We start from the raw sequence: 26701 nt of genomic DNA on the forward strand, positions 1-26701 counted from the left end.
TTCTCGTACACCAAAGTGAACTCAAAAAACGTATTTACGATAGAAGGCTCGGAGGGTCAAGTCACATATACCAATCCACTCAGCTCGACGAATTGAGATGATTTCTGTATGTGTGTTTGTATGTATGTCTGTGCGCCAAGTAAGTTCGCTCACTTTTAAGGCACTTCCTATCAGCCGATTTTTCGGATTATAGCTCGAATCGAACCGGAATTTTACCGCATTGTTTGTTATTAAAAATTTCCGGATCGTTTAAGGCGTTCCGGAGTCATGGCCATTTCAGTGATCCGGACCAGCACCGGTAGAACTGGCCGTATATAAAACTGAACCAAGCCCCATCATGCGACATATCAAACTGCGGCGGTTTTTGTAGCCTTTAGAGTGGTTGACAAATTGTGTGCGAAAATCAACACTGAAGTCCAGAAATTTCACTAGGTCGGCTCAAAATTTAAGATGGCAGCCTAATATTCAAGATGGCGGCTCCAATTCAAGATGACCACTGTTTAATAGAGTTGAGCTCTAAAACCAGGGAATTTGGGGTATATTTGGTATGGCAAATATGTCTGGAGTTCAAAAATGGCGACCAGAAAATCCAAGATTGGCCCTAAAGCCATGCAATATGCGTATATTTGGTATGAGAAAGATGTCTGGAGTCTAGAAATGGCAACCAAAATACCCAAGATGGTGGTCTAAAATCCAAAATGGCCAGTCCAAAATGAAGGTGGTGACTGTCTAATGGAATTTTAGGCCCTAAAACCATGCATCATGGATATATTTGGTATAAGAAAGATGTCCTAAGTCCAAAAATGGTGACCAGAACATCCAAGATGGCGGTCTAAAATCCAAGATGGATGCTCCAACTTCAAGATGGCGGCTGTTTAACGGTGTTTAGGCCTCAAACCTTTGCAATATGGGTATATTTGGTATGGGGAAGATGTCCTAAGTCCAAAAAATGACGACAAAAATATCAAAGATGGCGGTCTAAAATCCAAGATGGCTACTCAAAATTCAAGATTTAGGCCCTAAAACATTGCAATTTTGGTATATTTGGTATGGCGAAGATGTCCTAAGTCCAAAAATGGTGACCAGAATATCAAAGATGGCGGCCTTAATTCCAAGATAACGGCTTAAGATTCAAGATGGTGGCTTTTCAATAGTGTTTTAGGCGCTAAAGCCATGCAACATGGGTATGTTTGGTATGGGGAAGATGCCTGGAGTCCAGAGGCGACGACCAAAATATCCAAGATGGCGATCTAAACTCCTAAATGGCGGCTCAAAGTTCAACATGGCGGCTGTTTAATGGTGTTTTAGGCCCTTAAACCATGCAATATGGGTATACTTGGTGTGGGAATTGGGGAAGATGTCTGGAGTCCAGAAATGACGACCAAAATATCAAAGATGGCGTTCTAAAATCCAAGATTGTGACTTAAAATTCAAGATAGCGGCTGTTTAATAGGTATATTTGGTATGGGAAAGATTTCTAAAGTCAAAAAATGCCGACCAATTTATCCAAGATGGCCGCTCAAAATTTTAAAAATGGCGACTGTTTGATGGTGTTTTAGGTTCCAAAACCATGCAATATGGGTATATTTGGTATGAGGAAAATGTCTGTGTTTTAAAAATGGCGACCAGAACAACCAAGGTGGCGGTCCAAAATAGAAGATGGCGGCTTAAAATTCAAGATGGCGGCTGTTGAATGGAGTTGTAGGCCATGAAGCCATTCAATATGGGAATATCTGGTATGGGGAAGAAGTCTGAAGTCCAAAATGGCAACCAGAATATCCAAGATGGTGGACTTAAATCCTAAATCGCGGATGAAAATTCAAAATGGCGGCTTTTTTAAGAGTTTAAGGCTCAAACATCAAAAGCCAGATAAACGATATAATTTCTGGTATCATAAAATGGATTTTTGTTAAACGTATGAAAGTGCGATATTCATGAACATGTTGCTTGAGTTTTGTCTAAAATGGGGATTCGAAGGCACGAGAAAGGAGCCATCACCGCTAGGATGTTTAATTAGGGTTTTTTTTTTCATTGGCGCCAGATTTCTATCAGAACTTTTCCTAAAAGTTCTTCAAGAAATTCACATGGTGTTCGGGATATCTCTCAGGGGTTTTAAAGGTTTGTACCTGGCTTACTCCCAATATTTCTTCCAGGGTTCATAAAGAATTATTTTTGCAATTTCTTAAGAGGATATTGTTAGTATTCCTCATTAAGTTCTTCCCACGACTTCATCCAGTTTTTTCCGATAGTTTTTGATATGATTGTCCTGTGATTTCTCTCGCAGATTTTTTTCAGGAAAAATCCCAATGTTCTTCCCAGAATCTATCAAAAACTGACCCTTAATTCCTTCGGATGTTTCATTTTAGATTGCTCTGATTAATATTCCAGGAGTTTTCCAAGATTGTTTTTCGGATAGTTTACTAGGACAGCGCAGTATTTTTTTTTACAAAAACAAAGGAAGAAATCCTGGTGGAAATTCACGACGAACTTCGCAAGAACTTCCAAGAAAAACTGGAGCATCTCAGGAAAACTTTTGGGAGTAATCTTGGGCGGAAGATCTGAAAACAACTCTGGAAAGCTTTGAAAGAAATTTGCAGGGTGAAAAAAGGGCTTGATCTCTAAGTTAAAACCTATATATTTTTTTTTTGTTGAAGTCCCTGAAAAAAGTTCGGCAGAACACTCGCCACTTCCTGAAAAAGTTTACGAAAATTTTCTCGGAATTCAACTAAGAGAAACCCCTAAAGGAAATTTAAAAAAAAATGTAAGGGCCTCCGAATTCTAGAAACAACTCTCAGAATCCCTGAAAGGAACACCGGAAATTCCCGAAAACAACTGTGGTAGAAAATCCTGGAAAACCTCTGGATTGAATCTTGGGAGAAACTCCTTGAAAAATAGAAAGAAAAAAAACACTGAAAAACAACTTGCAATTCGAAGAAGAACTCCGGGTGAATTCAGTAAAAATAAAATGCATAAAAATTTGAAGAATAAATTGCTATTGACTAATCCCATAAGAAGTTAAGGGTGGAATCCTAAAAAGAATTACGAAATAAATCCTCAGAGGGATTCCGGAATGGACCCTGAGTAGATTTCCAAACATGACCCCTAACATATCTCTGAAAGTATTCCTCATCACAGAAATCAAGAACTCTTTCTGTCACAAGTTTTTTTTTTAGACTTTACTAGCATCCATCGAAATAGTCAAAATATTTAACATAATTACCATCCGTTTTTATTCGGAGCTGCAAATAATCCATCGTAGTTTCCCATATTTTTTAGGATTTCCATAGGAATCCCAATATAACTACATTACCAGTAACCATTAAGACTAGATTCTCAAAACGATAAAACACTATCATTATACATATCGAACTTTTTTTTGTAGCCTGTTTAAAAGTTGTTGTGTAGTAGACTCGTTTTCATTCATTCGAATATATTCGACAAGCAGTATTTACTTCCAAAAATGAGGAAAACTCAAATTTACCACTTTTCATATGACCCATTGTATTTTGTTTGATGCAAAAGCTCAACAGCTTTTAAAAATTGGAAAATTGACACATTCATTTTCCACAACGACGAAGAAATGGTATGTAGATTATGGATTCCTTCTAAACCAGATTTGTTTCTATTCCCCAACTTGAAATATAATTTAAAATAAATGAAATAAATAGAGAAACCCACACGAAACAAATCATGTTAAAAGAGTGAATATGATATTGAAACAAGGAAAAAATATTTTATATTCGCAATCTGAAATGAAACCAAACATCGGATTAGAAAACATGTTTTGTTGGGTCGCCAACTGGTGTTAACTAATCGATTTGGTTTGGTTTAGTGGCTGTCATTTGGTTTCTACAGTTGTGTACGCTAGAAAATTAGAAATATGGCTTCATTTTACACTCACCTTAATTTCCTTCAAAAAGCAATATTCTATTAATCATACATTGTTGTCAACGCCAAGTCAACACTCTAATTGGTGTCTCTCAGAAGCTCAGCATGGCCAAGACAGTTTGTTACCCTCTCCACCCTCAGTGCTTAACTGTGGTTCACCGCTCGTAACAGCACGGGGTAATCGAGATGCAAATGCGATCAACACGTCGAACGCCTTCCATCCTGTTGAAGTGCTGCACCACAGATCGTTCAGAGCTGGCAGCAGATCAGCTGACTTGGTTCAGCGCGCGGCCGGTTCCACAAGTGAATGATTGACACTTTACATAATCGATGGTGGTTTAGGCACTGTGGGAATCTATATCTAATCTTGTACACACTGCCTACTGACTGCAGCCAGCAACCTGCAGACTTTGTCCAGACAGGTAAATTGGTGCAAACCAGTCCACGGAGATTTGTCATTCTGCAAAAACAACTTTCAAGTAATTGCTGTCTCGAGGTCCTACTTAAAAAAGCATAATTACTCAACCCGATAGATAAACTGCATCCATATCAACAAATATGATTTCACTTATGATTACCTAAACCAAAAAAAAACTCCCACCTGCGCGCATAAGGAAATTTTCTTCCTCCCCATCTGATGAAAGCCTCATTAGTGTCGCCTCAAGCAAAGCTCAATTTGTGCTTCCCCTTTACAGAATCAACAAGTTGCCATTCTCGAGCCGGTGAAACTGCAAAAAAATCAATGCGATTCAGTTGGTATTTATGTGATTTATTATCACAATTACCGAGCAATTAAGCGACCCTAAATACGTTTCAAATGTATATGAAAAGCTACTTAACCCGCTAAACCGATTTGTTTGCTTTCCAAGCAAGCGCCTCCAACATTTGTTTCACCAGGCGCGCGCACTTCATGCATCGCCCGGCACTCGGCAGCCAGCCCTATGCGAGAGCAGAAAAACCGAAATGCGAAATTTATGGCAAATCTTAAAGCTCCTAATAGGGTCTAATGATCGTTTAATACGCGCGGCACCACTTGTGGACTGAAAGGCGACTGCGACAACCGCCAGAAGAGAGCTAGTATGGACAAAGCTTGAAACAAACCCCGAAGTTGTGTGGCATTCATTCGTCACAGAAAAAGCCAACCGAGTATGCTTTCCCGGCTGGAGACGACAGGTGACTTAATCCTACACCACCTGAAGTTCGCGCTCATTATTCGAACGTGAGAAAATCCATTTATGAGTGGTCTACCGTAAGATTAATATGGCTCATTCATATAGTTATTTAACAAACTTGAAATAATGTTTCAGAGCTGTATTTGAACTAAGTGACCTATTGCCAGAAGTCTACATTACTGTATTCCGAGTTATAAACAATTACAAAAACTACCTAGCATAAATACATCGAATTTCTATCACCCACCATGTACAAAAGTAAGCCCGAGAATCAATGAAAGCTTTTCGAAAGATCTCATATTTAGCTGGTTTTATCACAATTTCCCCTATTTATTTGAATAATTGCACGCACGTATTACTGCTTGGAGTGTAACACAGAACCTTCTCCGGGTATTGGAAAAAATGTTACAAATAATGCGTGGCGGCGCAGTCATTATGACCCAGAAATTCAAATTGGTTTTTGTTGATAGGGTTTTACCAATCCAAGTGGCCAATACCTTATTTCGTCAAGAATGTGCTGTTTGGAACAGTTTTTCTTTTTATTGTGAAATATTAGGCTTTCTGGATCGGTTACAGAGATACTATCTTTGGCAAGTGCTCATCAGAATGAAAGTTTTCATCAACAAAAAAAAACTCTTTGACTAGACTGACAAACTAGACCACTTAGGACTAGTATCATAGTCTTCGCAAAGGGAATTGAAGCTTTCGTATAGAAAACATTTTATTTAAAAATTTGCTTACTACGTAAATAGCACAAGTGTTCCAATTAGCTACAGTTTGATCCAAGCATCACATATCTTGCGTTAAGACCTAGGTACTATTATCTTAACCTTCTTCATGAATAAACTCAAGTTCACTCCGAAGACGCAGTGCATTTAGAGACTACTTAGAAAAAACCAGTCCTCGACTAAGTAGGTCTGAAGAATAAATTTGGTTTGTAATTCTCTCACTGTATCGCCAGTGTTCTTAAGAGCTCCTAGTTTGATATAAGGCCGTTACACATATTTATTTCACTTTTTGACCCACCACTCTTTAGCGTGCCGAGGGGGGGGGGGGGGTGGTAAAAATAAAGCATTGAATCAGAAAAATATTAAAAACTCATCAAATTTGTTAAAGAATCTTCACCAAAGCTCGATATTTAGATAAATATTTTTTAACTGTCCCCTCAAAATGCAATATCCAGCCAAAAATTGTTGAAGGGGAGGAGACAAAAAGTCAATATTTTTGTATCAGCCTGAGCGTCGTATGATTCGCGTTCTGGATCATTTCGAATAATACTCTCTACGTCTCCGAAGAATGAAAACTCCAATTAAAAAAAAAATGTTCGAAATTCACTCACAACGTGGCGTTTGTGTACTTAACTAAAGTTAAACCTTCATGAATAACGTTCCTTGACTCAACATTGGCTCATGGATATAAAATTTCTCAAACGGATTCTCAACGGGTAGTCCATTCTAGTACTCGATATTTTATTGAGACAATGCTTTCTTCAATACCGACTCATGGAGGTTTGAGACTGTATCAGTAGATCAACTTGCAATATACACTCCCGTTCAAAAGTTTGGGGTCACCCCCTCAAAAACATGTCATTTTCTTAGGCCCATATCTCCGCCAATTCGCGTCCGATTTCAAAACCCTAGGTTTCATTCAAAAGATAATAAGTCAAAGAAACTTTGAACATGATTTAAAAATAACTTTTTCAAAAAATTTTGTGTGTAAACTTAACCCAAAGTTGCCAAATTTTCTAAAAAATGAATATAAACTTACGGCAGTGTCGCTGGAAATTGGGTCGACCAAATTTTAAGATGAGAGCGCTAATATGACCCATTTTCTATTAGCTTTCAACTGCTTTTTACAAAACTTAGCTAAAAAATCTAGAAAAAAAGTTATTAAGTAAATTAATCCTTGATGTCATCGGCCAAAAGTTTGGGGTCACTATCGTAAAACATGGAAAAGTGATTTGTTGATATCTTTGTCGTCTTTCATTCAATTTTAATTCTTCTTGGCTTATTTGAAACAAAATGAATGATACTTACTGCATAGACATTGAACCACACATATTTGATGAAATTTACATACTAAAACTTAACGTAAAGTTGCCTCATTTTTTGAAGCGTGGTAAAATGTGCTAACTTTACATAATATTTTAATATATAAAAATCGTTAAATACGGTAAGTTGAAGACATCAAACATAAATTTAGTTAATTATCTTTAAAATGAGCCAAAAATATTTAAAATTGAACTATAGATGACGAAGATATCACCAAATCACTTTTCCATGTTTTACGAAAGTGACCCCAAACTTTTGACCGATACATCATATTGAGGGGTGACCCCAAACTTTTGGTCGATGACATCAAGGATTAATTTACTTAATAACTTTTTTTCTAGATTTTTAGCTAAGTTCTGTAAAAAGCAGTTGAAAGCTAATAGAAAATGGATCATATTAGCGCTCTTATCTTAAAATTTGCTCGACCCAATTTCCAGCGACACTGCCGTAAGTTTATATTCATTTTTTAGAAAATTTGGCAACTTTGAGTTAAGTTTACATACAAATTTTTTTGAAAAAGTTTCTTTTAAATCATGTTCAAAGTTTCTTTGACTTATTATCTTTTGAATGAAACCTAGGGTTTTGAAATCGGACGCAAATTGGCGGAGATATGGGCCTAAAAAAATGACATGTTTTTGAGGGGGTGACCCCAAACTTTTGAACGGGAGTGTACATACCTATATCGTTTGGAGTTCGTTCAGACATAGGGTATGTGTTCCATCATTAATCTCACGCTCCCATATTCATCCTATTCGAAAACAAGCTATTACGGCATCGATTGATTCCGTTCTTTTTGTTTTCATGGGTGCTCACTTCTAACAAAAAATACAAAAATAAGAAACAAAACAAACAGCGCTTCAATCCTTTGATTTTCGTAGGATGAAAATGGGAGCCACATACTTAAGAAGGGAACCAATACCCTATTTTTGAAGTTTTTGGTTTTAATTTCTTGTTGGGTATTTTTGTGGCATTTCAGTCTTTTCGGGAAACAAAAACTATACTATGTTTTCTATTTGGCACGGTAAAGGCTGGGTATGCTGCGCAATTCAGATCCCATTGTGATCCACTAGCCTCTGCCCAGCAACTACTATCCCTACCTCCTCGTGGTACCGGCCGGAAACTATGAGAAGCCTTATGGCAGATCGGGTAACCAACCCCGGTAACTTTGGTCTGCCGGCTGTTCGGGTCCATATGAAGTTAACCATCAATGTCAACTTCTTTTCCCGATCAGCCTAGATAGCTGTGTAGTGTCGGTAGCGGTTATCGCAATTGGCTTAGAATAACACTACGGACCTCCTGTTCCGGGGGTAAAAGTCCACTAAACAGGAAACCCCAATCCAAGGTGTCAGGCGACCCGTGCTGATAGATGAATGGTTGAGAGGGTTTGAAATATGCTCGATTTTTAACGGAGCTCGTAACGTAGGTAGATCGCCTTTTTGTGTTGCGTTACGGTTAAAGATCTACCAAACCGAACCCTAGTGACATCCGGTTTGTCAAGTTGGGGTAATGTGTTTTGGTAATAAGGATTCTTGGTACAAAGTCCTTGTTATTGGTGACAGTTTCTAAAATTGCATTTATTCTGCCTTGCTGATAGTTAAAGAAACGGACTGTGCCCACTACACTTGACTACACTTGATGTTAGGAAAACAAACATGCTTTACGTATCCAATTGCGTTCTTAGCTATCAAGGACTGTTAAGTTCTAGTAATTCAAGGACTCACGTGCATTCTTATTGCAGAACACATTCTCAAATTTGACAGAGTTTTGCAACTAGCCCAAAGTCCCGGGTTTTTCTTTGTTGTCCTGGGACTAAACTAGAAGCAAGACATGAATGGGGCTAGAGTTCCGATGCATGGATAAATATCAGTACCATTGTTTTGTTTTTCTCAGAATTCAAATAGATTGTGTTTGATTAGGGGCGCTCTTTCACTGGGATTTAAATCTCTATGATAACGGGACCTTTTCATCGCAATCGATTTCTTGCACCTCTGGTATAACAAAACAGGAACTGTACAGAAATCGATGCTTCATTGCCTCTCAATGACAATGGAGTAGTACGACATGCACTAAATACTAAGGATACGGGTAATGCCACAAAAGATCTAAATACTGGTCGCAGTGGCTCACCCGAACAGAAAAAAAAAACATTTTTTGTACACAGACATACATGCACACATATACATACTCACAGACATCATCTCAATTCGTCAAACTGAGTTTATTGGTATATGCGGCTTGGCCTTCCGAGCCTTTTACCAAAAACTAGTTTTTTAGTGAACATATAGCCTTTTAGTACACTTTGATATATGTACGAGAAAAATGGCAATGGCAGTGGCAGACAAAAAAGCCCTTCAATTAAAAACTGCGGAAGTGCTTAAGAATCACTAAGTTGAGAAAAGGCAGGCCAAGCTCCAGTGGAAACGTGGATCCACAAAGAAGAACAAACGCAGTCCATCAAAACATAATCGATTCACGCAAAAGCCTCTCAAGCCAACCCTCGTTCAATGCAGAGTCAACCACATCCACACCCTTAAATGAAACAACACAGCGCACGAGTAACTTTCACGCAGCGAGCAACAAGACAAAAGAATTTTCACGCAGATTTGTGTAACACCGGATCAGCACATTTTTTGTGTTGATCCGGTGTTACACAAATCTGCGTGAAAATTCTTTTGTCTTTTCGGTCGCTGCGTGAAAGTTACTCGTTGCGCTGTGTACATCGAGTTCTGCGTGCACCAGCAGCGATCGTCTCTTGTTTTCGAACCACACGATGAAACACCGAAGCGAGTTTTTGTTCTACGCCTTGTATTCTATTCATAGGGCGTGCTATGTTTGTGTTTGCTACGCCGTGCAATTCTACTTAACAAATTGACCTTCATCCTGGCCCTTTCAGGTGAGAGTCACCCAGCAGTGAGTGACATAGCTCTGCGTCGAAACGACGGTTAACAAGCACCCGGCTGCTCAGGAGATGTGTAGAGAAAGAGCGTGGCGGCGGCAGCCACCGTATCAATGCGTTCGTCTCGAATGTGTTCGTTAGCAACATAGAGACGGTCGGCTGTAGCGTTGATTGAGGAAGAAGGGCAATGTTGATGTTGCAGCTTTTTTGTGTTATGATGGTGATAATGCACAAGACTGGTTGAAACGCTGGTTCGAGCACTTTGGAAACCTTTTTCAAGTGTCGGCCACGCCATCAACACCTCAGCATGATCCGCCAAGGGTTCGACGCATTACCCGTGTCAACACCGAAGCTCCATCAGTGCAGGAGATAGAAACAGCCATTCGTAGCATGAAATCTAACAGGGCCCCAGGGATCGATCGCATATCAACTGAGATGCTCAAAGCTGACCCCGTAGTATCCGCACAACTACTGCATCAATTCTTCTGCAACATATGGGAAACCGCGACATTTCCGGCCGACTGGATGCAAGGTGTTTTAGTAAAGGTACCCAACAAGGGTGACCTGACTGTATGCGATAATTGGCGGGGCATCATGTTACTGTGTATCAAAATCCTCTGCAAAGTGATCCTAAACCGGATACAGGAAAAGATTGACGCAACTCTCCAACGGCAGCAAGCAGAATTCCGTGCCGGACGATCCTGTGTGGACAATATTGTCACGCTCCGTACCATTCCGGATGAAATCAATGAATTCCAAAAGCTTTCGACCGTCTCAATCACGGAAACATGTGGAAAGTCCTCAGGCGCAAAAGTCTCCCTGAGAAATTCATCGGCCTCATTGAAGCACAGTACAGGGCATTTTCGTGTAGAGTACTGCACAACGGTGTTTTGTCCGATCCCATCCGAATCGTTGCTGGAATGAAGCAAGGATGTATCCTATAACCGCTACTGTTCCTCATAGTAATCGACGAGATCCTGGTAGGTGCGATTGACCGTGAACCAAATCGTGGATTGCTGTGGCAGCCCATTACCATGGAGCACCTAAATGACTTCGAACTGGCTGATGACGTTGCTCTCCTAGCTCAACGGCTCTCTGATATGCAGAGCAAGCTCGATAATCTTGTCAATCGCTCCTTAGCGGCAGGTCTTACCATCAACGTCAACAAGACCAAGTCGTTGGATGTAAACACGGTCAACCCTTCCAGCTTTACGGTAGCTGGGCAATCAGTGGAGAACGTTGAAAGCTTGTCTTGGTAGTCAAATGGCGGCCGATGGCGGCACCAAGATCGACATAGGTGCACGGATCAAGAAGGCGAGGGCTGCTTATGCGAGTTTAAGAAATGGATGGAAAAAACAACCAGATCAGTCGACACACCAAAATCCGAATTTTTAACTCGAACGTGAAATCTGTGCTACTATACGCCAGTGAAGCCTGGTGTGTATCAGTAGAGAACACTCAACGGCTACAGGTCTTCATCAATAGATGCCTGTGGTATATAATTCGTGCATGGTGGCCTCACAATTGTATCTCCAACGTGGAGCTCCATCGTCGATGTCATCAAAAGCCAATAGCGACAGAAATTCGGGAGCGAAAGTGTAGATGGGTCGACCACACTCTACGCAGGGGCGTAGAAGCAAGTCGACAGAAATTTGACCTGGCCACAGGTCAAGGCGATGGCTGGCAATCGCCTAGGATGGAAATCTTTCAATTCGGCCCTCTGCACCATCGTGGGTGCCCAGGACTGAAAGTAAGTAAGTAAGTTTGTAGGAATTTCCATTTCATTTCAGGAGTTTTTAGAAATATCTGATGGTACATTCAATTGCTTTCCAGGTGGATTTAGGGGGTTCCCGGGCATTTGAGTTAACTTCAACCGGTTTAAAGGCCGGTAGAACCCCTCAAACGCCCCTGAAGCACTTGAAACTCTCTGAAATCCATCTGGAGCCCTCCTGAATCCTCTTTTCTGTATTCCCTCTGTGATCCTCTCTGCCTGTTTGAAATACCCCAGAAGCCTGTCCCTTGTAATCTTCTGAAACGCACTTGAAGATCCCCCTAGAACACTCTGGAGCTCCAAGAAACGCCTCGTAAGCGCTCCTGGAAACCCTTTAAATCCCATGAAACTTCTTGTAACGCTATATATATCCCATAAACCCTCGTAAATGCCCCTGAAAATCTCATTTAACGCCTTTTTCGTTTTTGATAAATACTATTTATTTGTAATATGATTTCAAATTTGATCTTGATTGAAACAAACATTAAGTGAACAATGACATGATAATAATTTTAATAAGTGTAAGAAGGGTTTTGTTCACCATAGGTGGATTAAATCATGTTTCATTATAACGTTCCATTCGAAAAAGTTCAAATAAATTCTTCATTTATTATGCTGTATACGGAGTGAATACCAGAGATTCCTCAATAATTTAATAAATTTAGACCATGATATGACAATCAATTTCTTTTCCCCTCTCCCCCTCTCACAGGTACATCACCCCGACCGCCTTGCCCCAGGTGATAGCACCGCCGAACAAGTCCACCGGCACCGGTGGCGGCATCTCGCAGAAGCTCCGGGACCTGGCCACCTCGGCCGGTCTGCTGACGGCAAAACCCCGACCGCCGCTCAAGCCCGTCATCAAGACGCGCGGTTCCAACAGCACCGAGTTCCCAAAGAAGGTGACATTCAGCGCGTTCGCAACCGTGCAGGTTGTTTGACCCCACGGCTCGCCCATGGCTAACGAGCGAGCGAGCGAGCGACCCCACAGGAGGACGACACATATCTGATGAGAACAACCGACCTGAGCAGGAGGAGACCTGCTGAATCCGCGCAAACAAACGCAACAATCCGGTTATCACCAAGCGAATATCAATTATTTCATGCAATTATCGGAAACAATTTGTTATTCGCGCTCGCAGCAGCAGCAATCGAACCCAGCCAGCAGCAGCAAAATCGACTTTATAGACGACGACTGTGCGGAATGACAGCGTTAGAAGTAGAGAAATAGCAATTAGTTGTTTTTATTGGAAGGAGGGAGATTTGGTCTCTCCAGCAGTAGGGCCAACTCGGCTAGCAAGGAAAAAAAACCAAACGGATCACAATTAGAATGTTTGGTGGAACGGTTTTTGCGACCATCGGAAAGTTAGTGGGTATGCGCGAAATAGTAAAATCAAAAGAGCTCAATTAAGGAAGAAGTCTAGTCTAGTCTAGTCTAGTCTAGTCTAGTCTAGTCTAGTCTAGTCTAGTCTAGTCTAGTCTAGTCTAGTCTAGTCTAGTCTAGTCTAGTCTAGTCTAGTCTAGTCTAGTCTAGTCTAGTCTAGTCTAGTCTAGTCTAGTCTAGTCTAGTCTAGTCTAGTCTAGTCTAGTCTAGTCTAGTCTAGTCTAGTCTAGTCTAGTCTAGTCTAGTCTAGTCTAGTCTAGTCTAGTCTAGTCTAGTCTAGTCTAGTCTAGTCTAGTCTAGTCTAGTCTAGTCTAGTCTAGTCTAGTCTAGTCTAGTCTAGTCTAGTCTAGTCTAGTCTAGTCTAGTCTAGTCTAGTCTAGTCTAGTCTAGTCTAGTCTAGTCTAGTCTAGTCTAGTCTAGTCTAGTCTAGTCTAGTCTAGTCTAGTCTAGTCTAGTCTAGTCTAGTCTAGTCTAGTCTAGTCTAGTCTAGTCTAGTCTAGTCTAGTCTAGTCTAGTCTAGTCTAGTCTAGTCTAGTCTAGTCTAGTCTAGTCTAGTCTAGTCTAGTCTAGTCTAGTCTAGTCTAGTCTAGTCTAGTCTAGTCTAGTCTAGTCTAGTCTAGTCTAGTCTAGTCTAGTCTAGTCTAGTCTAGTCTAGTCTAGTCTAGTCTAGTCTAGTCTAGTCTAGTCTAGTCTAGTCTAGTCTAGTCTAGTCTAGTCTAGTCTAGTCTAGTCTAGTCTAGTCTAGTCTAGTCTAGTCTAGTCTAGTCTAGTCTAGTCTAGTCTAGTCTAGTCTAGTCTAGTCTAGTCTAGTCTAGTCTAGTCTAGTCTAGTCTAGTCTAGTCTAGTCTAGTCTAGTCTAGTCTAGTCTAGTCTAGTCTAGTCTAGTCTAGTCTAGTCTAGTCTAGTCTAGTCTAGTCTAGTCTAGTCTAGTCTAGTCTAGTCTAGTCTAGTCTAGTCTAGTCTAGTCTAGTCTAGTCTAGTCTAGTCTAGTCTAGTCTAGTCTAGTCTAGTCTAGTCTAGTCTAGTCTAGTCTAGTCTAGTCTAGTCTAGCCTAACTTTGCTATGGTCGCATTCACCAGGACACCGTACAATACACAGCGACACACGTCACACGTTACATGTACCACACAGTCCGCACAGATTAGAAGCACACCAAACTTACCAAACAACAGCAGAGCTATACACAAAAGATGGCTATCAAAGCCGATTCTGTCTGCCCGATGGATCGGGCTGGCCAGCCAGATGGTTGAACCTTTTTTTCGTCAAGCCCCCAGCTTAGACTGGCGCGCAAAATGTTTGCGCACCAACCAACGATTTGTGATTTTACTACGAGCCATGTTAGCTTTTACCATTGTAGAGCTCGGGGAAAAAACGGGGTTTCAACCTCTGCTGGACCAGTCTAACGCGAAGGATTGTAGCCGGAGATTATCTCTAGCATAAAATCTGCACCACAAGCATGCATGCATCTAGTTCTGTATGTACTACGATTGTTTTTATGTTCTAATACCAGATTGGCACCGCTGCCGCGGGCAAAAAGTAAGACGAAATCAATTCTGAATGTAGGGTTTTGTATAAATTGTACGATTAATGGTTTTTATTCGGTTCCGAGGAGCCTCTAGATAGTATAGTGATGAAGTCAAGTCTCGTGCCTCGTCGGCGGCGGCGACGGCGAGAACCCAGGAACCAACAGCCAATTATAAGACTTAATATTTCTTACACCTCTTTTAACTGTTCGCATACCTATACATATACTTTTTGTTTTGTTTTAAAAGATCTGTGTAGATATAGTCCGTAATAGCGCTAGTTCGTACAAGAAAAGAAATTAAAGGAAAATTAAGCAGCAGCGATCGCTGGCGCGCGCAATCGGTCCAGTGCGAATGCAAGGGGAAGATCTTCGAGATTTGAGGTTTTTCTCTTTGGTTCAATGCCGGCGATTCAGCGCTTAGATCACCATTAGATAATACCGAAGGCGAAGATTGGCGGAGGCCAGCAGCGTCGTCTATTCTATTGTGGCGACGAATGAATGCCTGTATGTGTTATGGTTCATGTCCAAAAAAAAATGTTAGTCAGCCATGTCTTGAAGGGAGTCTGATTCCGCCGTGGAAATGATACATGAATGAAAATAAAAAATGAAAAGTCATTGAAATTCAAAATTGTGGTTGATGAAGTAGAAGCGTTGTTCAAGTCCGGTGCGGAATATTTTCAAGGTAACCAGCGAAGAACCATTGTTTACAGCCTAATTGCTGACATTCAAACGAGCTTTATTGCAAATGACAGATATCTATTAAATTAGAGAAATGCACTACGTTGATTAATCGGTAAAAAAAACTCATTAAGTAGTAAATCACTTATTTTAGTTTCAGACGTCCTTGTATTCATCATAACAATCTATCTATTTGGAAAGTTGCTCCGACAACATTTGTATCTTAGGCAAAGCAAACAAACTAACTGGATTTCACGAAATAGTAACACTGCTGCGGAACTCTTATAATTATTAGTAAACACGTTTTAAATCGGTGACATAAGAGTCCTTCACTGGTGATTTAGTAATTACCATTTCTGATTCATTCGCAGATGGAGCTAAGCTCAATTCCTGGCCCATTCCTTTTTTCCCTACTTCATATCTTTCTTTCTATTTTCTCCCTCTATCACATCAAGTGCACAAGTTATGCATCCAGCGAAGTGTATCGTCGTCATCAAAACACAATATCCTAACGTCTGACATCCATGCACCAGCGTGAACCTAATGCCACACAGCCATTTTCCATCAAACACATAACAAAAGTTCAACATTCCACCATTATCTTGTGCAGATACAGTAATATTCGGACTACCATAACTAATCGTTTGCAATAATCACTTGCTTCTATTTTCCAACATTTACCCGCAATTTTAACGTAGCAAGCACCCTTCTCGTCGAAAATAAAAGATCACTAACACTTACATAATGCAGATGCCTGTTAGTCCCAAGAATCCATCTCATTGGTTCCTTGTGTAAGGAAGCTGTTGGGGTACGGGGTGGCTAGTCAAGCATAAGCTGACATGAGAGACCTTCACTTTGCTCAAATAGGAGGCGATACATCATCCATTCTGGTTTTTTGGACTGTCTTTGGGTAACCGCAAATCTATAATCTTCCATAGCATCTATTGTACTATTGTTCACCGATTTGGAGTCTTTGGAATCTAGTATTCACACAAACTCATTCGCTTCAAGTGATAGACCAAGAAAATAGGAACGATTGTCCAGCTGTAAACCAACTAGCTGATGCAGATAGTTGCCAACTACCTGTCCGATTTTAACGATCTCCGTTGTTATTCTCAAATAGAAATATAGTAAACTCAACAACCCCTAGATAGAGAAATTGATGAATTTCAAACATCTGCCATGAAAATTTTATCGTCATTTCTTTCCTTTAAATACACACGAGCATCAATTCTCCGTTTTTGCCAAAGTACTGCCTTCAGCTTTCGATCACTTAGTACTTCTCCTTCCGTTTCTCTACACATTTTAGCCTGCAGCCCAAAGAATTATTAAAAAAATTGGCATTTGACGGGATGAATGTGAATTCCACAGGTATAGATCCTGCGATTCCAGAGGGAGGCTGGCGAAACCTGGAGCAAGCAAACTTCCACAATGAAACAGTGAATTCCGAGTAGAGGCTCGAAGGAACCATTTACGGATTTTTTTTTAGAAATTTTTCGCATATATGTCAAGTGCTAGGAAAATATCTTGGGTCTGTAGTTTTCTCAATAAATCTCTCCAAGAAAAGTCTAGGCTTTCCCGGATAGAGGCCAAGTACTGACGATCAAAACGTGATATTGGTTTAATTGAGATAAGAGGTAAAAGTACTGGAGATAATATCAAAAATTTGTTCTTGAACCTTCTGACCAATAACAAAATCTGATATTTAAAGATCAATCAAAAAGCTCACTGCTATTGGTTAGATCTCACCCAGATCTAAATGTCCTATGAGGACATTGTTCCAGGACTAAATTTGAGATTTTATTTTCTGTACTTTATGTCAAACAAACAAACGTTACTTTCTGATCTCCATATCAAAATTTGCTATTATTGATTCCTTCCAGGTTTCCTCCAGGTATTAGTGCTAGAATTTACCGAGTTTCTCCTTAAATTCTCCAAGTGTTTTCCATAAAAGTCCCGCAGCATTTCCTATTAGAATTTCTCACTCTTCCGGGAACCATTTTGGGGTTTATTCTGAAATTTTTGTCGGGATTTCCTTTCAAAATTTCTGCTGTCCTCTAGACATGTTTTTTTTTTCATTCTTGATTGAAATTTCTCCAAAAATCTTCCCGAGATATGTCCGGGATTCTTGAATAATGATTTCTTTTGAGATTCCCACTAAGCTATACTGTCGAACTCCTGTTATATCTCAAAATTTTGTCCTGTTGGGATTTGAGAATTCACGGAAAATTCATGGAATTTTTAAATGTGCAACAGAGCTTCAGTGAATCTCGTTAAAGTTCTTGGGATTCTTCAAAAGAAAATAGTAAACAGCACAACACAATTTTCGACTGAGGGAAACACGCTGTGCTCGATCGCTGATTTTAAGGTGCATTTTCCCTGTTTTTCAAGCACTAATGGTAAGGGTGCGTTTCAAATCTTCAGGTAATCAACGAAAAACATAAATGATTATTTGGTTGACAAGCCTACTGTTCATATTTTTTCTCTACCAGAGAGCCTAATAGTTGGAACACTGAAGGAAGTCAAGATATCCATTTTTACTTCGATGATTATTGTCATAGATAAAAGGTCTTATCTTGCATCACGTTAGTGATAATCTTTACCCCAAACCATAACATTCAGAGAACGTTTCAAGTAGTTTTTTAACTTTCCCGTCATTAGGAAACTCTCACTATATCTCTCCCAGGCAGATTCTTACTTGAGGACGATTGTAAGGACTTAACGTTGAACCATTCGTCATTGAAATCATCGTCATCATCAAACATTGGAAAGCAGTTTTTTCGTTCAAATCAAACATTCTTGCAACGAAAATAGATTCACTGTGTCCCACACGAGGAAAGGCGCACGACAATAAAAAACTGATTTAAAAATAAATTAATAATTAATAATAAAAGTGAAGGTCAATTATTTTGGAGCGTTTTTAGGTATGTTGTTTTAAAACAACATTGCGCATTCAAGGGTTAATGAGATACTTACAAACACCATAACTAAAACAACATCTTCTTAGTATCCCAACAATTGAGCACCAACATTGCAAAAGAGCATAACTACTGTTTGAAACAACGCCATCTTTCAAAGCTGTGGGACTTATTTCACCCTTTCCACGCAATCCACTATCATTGCCAGAAAGAGGATTAATCACGCTGCCTAGTAGTGTTTGTAGGTTGCGTAATGAAAAACGAGACAATTATTTAAAAAAGTTATTTCCGCCCTTCTGAAATACTTGCACCAGATATCAAAACATGAAACGGCCATTGACCTAGCACCAACATTTCACAATAAATGCCAGCCCTCTTCAATGCTAGGAGACGAAGTTAGTGTCCCGGATCGTCTTCAGACAATTCAGTACACCTAACGCTTCTGGGATCTTCCAGGTCTATCTCATGGCGTCAATGTCGTTTATAAGAGTTAGAGTGACCACAAAAAAAAACAGTTTCAACACATGCTTTTCAACTGTTGACTCAGCTGGAATCAGTGGTTTATTCGATCGTCCTATCTGAAAGATCTGGATCCTACTTCTACGATGATTCACTTACCAGAACAATCAGCCACAGCCTTTGAAATGAAACCTATTTTGAAACAAGAATTCGCCAGTACAAGGTACTGTAGGTTGTCTTCTTGCTCTAGACGGGTTAGCGTGAGCTGTTGTGGATTTGTTAGAATGTCTCCAACATGAACCCAAGCAGCACCTGCAACATCATCCAAAATGTGGTTTTCTATGCTTTGGTCTAAAAGAGTTGCAATAAAAGCGCACGCAACTTCCATCTTGTCAGTTGAGTTGCATTTAAACTCCGAATATCGTTAAGTTGCAGCTTTGTTTCATAGGAATCACAAATAACATCGCATTTAACATCGATTTATGGAGGCGGAGCTTACATATTCCTCACAAGTGGCAATACAGTCAGCTTGCATAAAATGTGCTATGTAACACACATGAAACACCTTACTCTGGTTTGTTTGTTCAGATTAGGTTCCAAATGTGTTGCGGAAAACTTGCGCGTCTTTTCATTTTGACAGCTTTCTAACTTGTGGCAAAGACGGTACAATGAAGTAACGCGTAACTTCAGTAGCTTTTATGGTGCATTGAGCAGCAAATCTTTCACAGAGCTTCTGGTGTAGTATGTAAGGTGAGTGGTTAATACTGCTGGTGTCCATGGTTCGAGTCTGAATATATTTTTTTCATTTTTTTATCATTCCCCCTGGCTCATGTTGCATAACGATTTAAAATTTGCGCTTTTTGCGTTCCAAAGAAGAAGCAATTGTGTTGTGTTGTCCTTAATTAGAACAGTGAATAAATTGCACTGATGTTGCTGATACTGGCTTTGAAACAAGTCGTGTTGCTTGGGAAGTCAACGAGCCTTAAGTTGGCCTTTACCCTGGTGTAGTGAATTACCCCAACTCGAGCTACATACCCAATTTTCTGTTGACAGGTCCGTGTATGCCACACAGAAAAAAATAATGAGATTTACACGTCATGTAAACTTAAGTTTAGTCATGTAATGGTTGTGATGGTTTACATGATATATCATGTAAATTTGTGTTATATGTCATGTAAACACACAGAGTCATGCTGAATTACATGACATATAATGGAAGTTTACATGATATTTTATGACTTTTACATGATATGTCATGTAAACTTCTGTGTTATCCCACGCTCCAATCATGTGCATCATATGTCACAGAATTTTACACTCTTTTTTCGATCTGTGCACTGTCTACAACTACCGAACAAAGGTGTAATCGCTGAACTATCATTTTCATAGCGGAACTGTCAAAGGCCCCCAAAAACGTCTTCTGATGAGGCATATTCATCGAGGATCGTCGGCGACAGTTTACCCGTTTTCGGTTGAGGGTAACCCTCTGTATTATCACGACCAACCATGGGAAACACTCATTCAATTATTCCGTTTCCCTCTCTCAATCCGGAGCGAGAGTGTTTCTCTTATTTCGACATCTATTGCCCACACCCTTAAACGAAAGTACACAGTGAATGAGTAACTTGCGAAAAGACAAAGGATTTTTCACTCATATTTGCGTACGACTGGATCAGCACAAAAAATGTGCAGATCCGGTGTTACACAAATTTGCGTGAAATTTCACACAAGTTTGCATGAAATGTTTTGTCTTTTTGATCGCTGCGTGAAAGTTACTCCTTGCTCTGTGTACATCGATCTTTCCGTGCATTCGGTTCCTTCGACGAGCACATGCCGACCCAAGAAACGACGCAGACGCTACCAAATCGGTGTGCCAAAGATAAACGAATCAGTAATTTCACGAATGTTTACAATCTAAGCCGTGCGCAAAAGTATTCAGTTTGAAATGTTCAATGAGCGTTCATTGGGAGGGTTCAGCACAGCAAAACGCATCAAACAACGCGTCACTGGTCTCCGAGATATGACAGTTCAAAAATTAACCCTCTAATACCCAATCCCGCCTTTAGACGGGGTATAGTTTGAGCATTTTTGTTATTTTTGTTTCGTGGAAACTTAAATGTTTTATATTTTTGGCTGATATTCAGGACTGTTCTGTATATCTCATAATGGTTTTTGGTGTATTTCAAAGCGTATTTACATTTTTTTAAATCATTGAAAAATTGATGCATTAGTCACCTTTTAGAAGTCATTGTTTATTTTGTATTGAATCGCTACAATTCACATATTTTAAATTTTTCCCAAATCATTCTGTCCTTGTTCAATAGTTTAAGGGAATCGAATACACTCTAAAATTATTTTCCTTAAAATTACAGGGAAAATAAAATTTTCTGTGAAAAAAATTTAAAATAATAATATTTTAACAATAATCATAAAATCTCAAAATGTTTTCATCTTAAAAAATCCGTTCCCCAAATTGGCTTCCAGGAAAAATTTAGAAGTGTGGGGATGTTCAAAAATAAAAATTAGAAAAATCAAAAACAGAAATTCACGAAATCGAGAATTATAAAGAATCATCTTCCAAAACATGCTTAAATCGATTTTAGATGACGAAAAATGATATTTAGATCAAAATCAAAAATTTGGGTATTAGAGGGTTAATTGTCTTAAAAATAGTGTTTTACAAGAACGGTTCTAGCCTCGCGAAAGATTAACCAATCGAACTCAAATTTGTACAAATAATGCACATATAATAGGTTGACAAACAATCAAAATTTGAGAATTTTTGATGCACTCTATGAAAAGTTACAGCATCTTGAATTTTTGTGAGAGAATAAAAAGTTGCCTATCCCAAACATTTTGGCCACCCCCTGTACATTTACTGTCATGTCTAAACCAGTCATTCCAAAATCAACAACCTTTCTCTGCTGGATTATACTGGTTTAATTCCCAAGTCAACACTGACAATATTGCGATTCAAAGGAAAAGCCTTTACCCTGGTGATTGGTATATTGAACAGTGGAGGGAATTTTCCTTTGCATTGAGCATGCACCAGTTTTTACCGTGTGAGATTATTGAATACTTCTCACATTGACTTTGACTAATGTCGGTCACTTCGGCGAAATGGCAGTTTTAACCTAAGATCCCAATAACCATAATAAACATTCTTTCGCCATTCTCAGCTTCTACCATTCGGCTCATAGACAGAGTCATCTACTGGATAATGTTTCAGAATGTTGGTAGCTGATGTTGGCTGCTCTCGGCAAACTCTCGATAAACTGCTGGGAAATGAAAGTTTATTGTATCAGCTTTTGAACTATTGAAAACTTCTCAAATATTTGATGCACAACTTGAAATACGTCTTCGTAACAAAGATTCGTGAAAAAGCGGCTTGAGGCTTCTAGTTTTAGTTTCCTGATCCTCCGGATATTCCAAGTTTAATCCGTGGCTTTTTTTGCATTTTTTTCTGAACTGCACATTTTTTGCTCAAATTTCATCGTTTTGCAATTCATTAACAGTTGTTACTGACCATCGACCAGTAATGTATCACTACCCATCATAATCTGTTAAAGTTTTCAGACCAGAACTACTCTAAGGCCTCCAGAGTACTCAGAAGTTTATGTCACAAATCCAGTATATTTAAACCATATTTTATTAACGATGGAAGGTCGTGGAACATTGGCTACGGTACTCAAAAGCCTCAAAGCACCGATAGAAACTTATTGGTACATTAAGGGCGGACGGGACGGTCGAGGAAATATCCGCCATTGCTCTGTGGCTACTAAGATGGTAATCTCAGATTCTACTTCATATTTTGCAACAAAAACCTATCATTGTGTATGCTCACTTGCAGAGCATATGCTGATTGGTTTTCAACATCTTCAGTGCGATAGAACTCGAGATTACCATCTTCAAAATCGCGAGGCAAATTGTTAGAAAGAGAGGCAAGATAGGAAAAATAACACGGCGTCCCGTTTCACCTTAATTGAATGATCTAGATCATCCAAACTACTCTAGAATTGATTGTTTTAAGATCTACAGGATCAACCGTCATTTCTGTTCACTATATCCAAGTAATTCGTTCACGATGATGTCCGTTAGACCTCGAAACATTGGCGAATCCAGCTTTTTCTTTTTTCTTACTCACTCTCCTAAACAAACACGAGAAAGAGAAGGAAGGAAAGGGGTTCCGTGTTTATCAATAAGGATGAGAGAGAAAAAAGAAAAAGCTAGATTCGCCAATGCCTCGAAATATTACGAGCAACTCGATACTAGTTGAATATTTCATGATTTACAAATGTCCTCCAATTCACTTTGAAGTTTGAGTTACAATCTCTACACATAGTGTATCCTGCTGTAATTGTAACGAATGTTCGTGGAATGTGGTCTACGCTTTTGATGGAGCCTCAGTGTACAACTATAATGCTTTTGGTTTATCCAGGCTGTCCAAACTATTTTGGAATCAGGACCTTCAATGTCCACGAGCTACACTCTTGTTTCTCTTCCCTCTACTCTTAAAGCTTCGGATTGCACTTATAACAAATTTGATATATATTCATTCAGTTCATGGTCATCCAAACTATTTTGTAGTTTAGACCTTAAAGGTCTACAAGCTCTACTCCTGTTTCTTTTAAGTCTATCGGTGTAATTCTTCCACGATCTTCTCTGTTGTATCTGCTGATCGAAGTAAAGCATAGCAGATTTCAAATCTGGAACGATTTTTTTTTTCAATAACCTATCTACGGATATTTCTTTCACAGTTTTCCTCTGACGTTGCCAAGGATTCTAGGCCTCCGAACTCATTCATAACCAGGGATGGAAACATTCACATGGCGCAGTCCATAAACTGCGAAGACTTATTTTGGGTCATCTCTCAGACATATTAGTACAACTATTGGCGCTGGACTGTACATTGTTCGATAAAGTTTCAGGTAAAACTAAAAAGAAAAATCCTCCACATATTGTATTTTTATCAAATGCTTCTTATGCAAGTTAACAACAAGTGAATGAAACTTCTTCCAAATGAGTGTTATCGTCCCTAACCTCGATTCCAACTCCAGTCAACACTCCAGGTCCTCTTTATTCACTAAACTAAGGCAGTCATGCTTCCTGATATTTTGATTCGGCATAACTTGCTATGCAGATGTTCATCAAAATGCTTCTTCCATCTTTCAAACACATAAGGTTAAACTCCCAGCTTCCTTCTTGTGCCACCGGTTCGTAACAGGTCGCAATTTCTTTTCATACTTTTCTGTGTTTCGACAGGTATCCTCTTCTGTATTCTTCTCGCCTGACACTCCACGCTTAATGCTATCCGCAAACTTAATGTTGATTGTCTGATTTGTCTTTATTAAACCCTTCAGTAGTCGCGCTGTTGTATTTTGTACAACACGTTGAAAAAAGTTCGCTTGTTGTACACAACACCAACGCGGTGCTGTCGGTGGTAGCTGACTGCGTGAGTTACGGAAGGTTAAGAGACTTTCAGCCCTTGGCTGGTTCGTCTCTATCCTAAAAAAACTTAATGTTAACTTCTGCTACAATGTTGTTGACTGTTACAATAGTAGTTTATATTATGCAATCATAACACTAAATGCCAACAAATCTTTAAACACAATACCAAAACATTATTAAACATCATCAAGGTTTTACCTGAGTGAAATGTAACAAAAAAGGGAAACTGCTTCGAACTTTACTGCTTCCTTCAAATTGCATCTAATTCGACGCAACGTTCGATAAATCCAATCAATCTTGTCGGAAGCACAACCCAAACAAAGCTGAGCAACATCCAAAAAAACGCTAATCGATTTCAATCCGCCGAAAAAAAACCGGCGGAAATTTTCCTCTCACAAAAACCACTTTCATAGATCACAGCCGCGCGCCAAAAGATCAACAACCGCGCGCGATCAAAACATGCACATGAAATGAACAGCAGAAAAAAGCCTAATCGACCACCACCAGCAGTACCTCCCAAGATTGCAATCGCATCACACCCCAAAATAATGATAACCTACCCGTCGTGTATGGGATACATCTCTCAACAACTGCAGCAAACAGCTGCTGCTGACTACCCCCATCGATCGGGAGAAAAGAAATGTGCGCTCACGCCCAAAATGTGATAATGACCCGGCTGATGATGATGGCGTTGTTGTTCGCGGCTCCCCTGATTATGGATATCCGATTTTTGCTACCCACTCGCTCTACCGATCAAGCCCGGTGCATTTTTTAAGCATTGTACCATGAATTATGTAACGGATTCTTATGATGACTAAAAACACTAAGTTTTGAAAATTATCAATGATGTTTCACCATTCGTGGTTTTACGAAGGTTCTAAATCAGTAATAAAACCAAAATTTGCTCTTCATAACCGTCATAAAACCAGAAATGTTGCCAGGTCAGCTTTATTGCGCCGTTTAGATAAGCAACTGTTGGTTCCGCAGTAAGTTGCCTTCCATCTCACAACTACGAAGTGCAGCGCTCACTTAAAGGAAAAATAAACTGCAATCAATCAATTTATTACACGTAAATATGGACGATGTAATTTTCTAATCACCGATCCACTCCACATTACCAGAGAAAGAAAATAATCGTACCTCGATAAACGAGCAACTCGTATGAACCCGGCGCTAAAATTACAACGTAACCCTCAATCAGACGCCCTTCCGTCGATGTAAGTCATTAAGCCTAAACCGCGCTGAATCGGAGGAAAATGACTCTCTTCCTTCCACTGGCTTGGACACGTTTGCTACCATGAAAACGCTGTAAAAGAACACACCAACTGTTGTAACGATATGATGTAAAAACTTTTATAAACATTTTAGCTTTAACTACGAAAACCAGATCAATCCATACTAGGCGGTAATATATTAACAAATTAGAGCGAGAGAGAGATGAAAGGAAAATTTTACGACTTTGGTACTTTGTAGCAGATAGTAGCAGCAACAGCAGCAATTATGTAAATAGCTTTGGCACTCACACACACCTGATGTCGCCTGCCCCAAAAATTAATGGTATCAATTAGTGCGTGGCTGTAAATAAATAAAAATGCCCCCCGAAAGATAAAAGAAGTCTATAATAAAAGAGCGCACTCCGCTATATCACTCATGCATAGTGAGACAAAGAAGAAAGTCCGGCTTTCCGGTTGATTGTGTGTGGTGTATTTATTAGTCCGAAATGTCCCCCAAAATTCAATGGTTTGTTCGACTCAATGGTTTGTTTTGGCCTTGCGTCCGATAGAAAGATGACGATAGTCTCTGCGGGAAACCAACTCTGTGAAGACCAACGGCGATAATGACTCATCGGATGTGGTAAGTGATTGAAGGTATGTATTGTGACATTTTTGGAATGATTCAGAGGGTCAAAATCTGCTCCTCAACTACGACGAAAGACATTAGTAAGATTAGAAAGATTCAGTTCTTTGTTCGCTCATTGAGCTTTCGAGCATCGAGACACAGTCGTACGTCGTCACTGCCGCGCTTTTTGACGGGAACGACCGGTAAAGCCCAATCTGAGTAGGTACATTGGAGTAAGAATGGGTCAACGTTGTATGAGAAAATTCAAAATTGATCAAACTCAATCAGATCAAAGTTTCTTGGGGTTGTCAGTTGAGGTCCCAAACACCTACCTTGATACCTTGTTGGCTACAAAGTTACTTTACTCCAATGCCGAGCGTATAGTAGAGCACCATCTTCGTCGGTCTTGGGCGATGTTCCTCCAGTTTCCCCGAACGTGTAGGGATCGTAGATCTTCTTCAACCGCGTGCAGCCAGCGAGTTCGCGGCCGCCCACGAAGTCGCCTACCTCTACCGGGTTCTCTGCTGAATATTGTTTTCGCTATTCTTTCTTCCGACATTCGCACTACGTGTCCAGCCCACTGAAGTCTGCCGTATTTTATACGTTTCACAATATTCGCATCTTCGTACACTTGGTACAACTCGTGATTCATGCGTCTGCGCCACACTCCAT

The 26701-nt window shown here is 39.8% G+C and overlaps 1 protein-coding gene across 1 annotated transcript in view; it reads left to right on the plus strand.

Annotated features, from left to right (window-relative positions):
- The window catches only part of LOC109430493 (uncharacterized), a 376017-nt gene extending 362792 nt beyond the window's left edge, over window positions 1-13225 (plus strand). The window contains exon 2 of the mRNA XM_062859817.1: window positions 12491-13225. Coding sequence (XP_062715801.1) covers window positions 12491-12719 — 229 coding nt within the window. The 3' untranslated portion in view covers window positions 12720-13225. The remainder of the gene's footprint in view (window positions 1-12490) is intronic.
- Window positions 13226-26701: the final 13476 nt, after the last annotated feature.

Source organism: Aedes albopictus, chromosome 3 (genome assembly GCF_035046485.1).
Source record: "Aedes albopictus strain Foshan chromosome 3, AalbF5, whole genome shotgun sequence".
Lineage (NCBI taxonomy): Eukaryota > Metazoa > Arthropoda > Insecta > Diptera > Culicidae > Aedes > Aedes albopictus.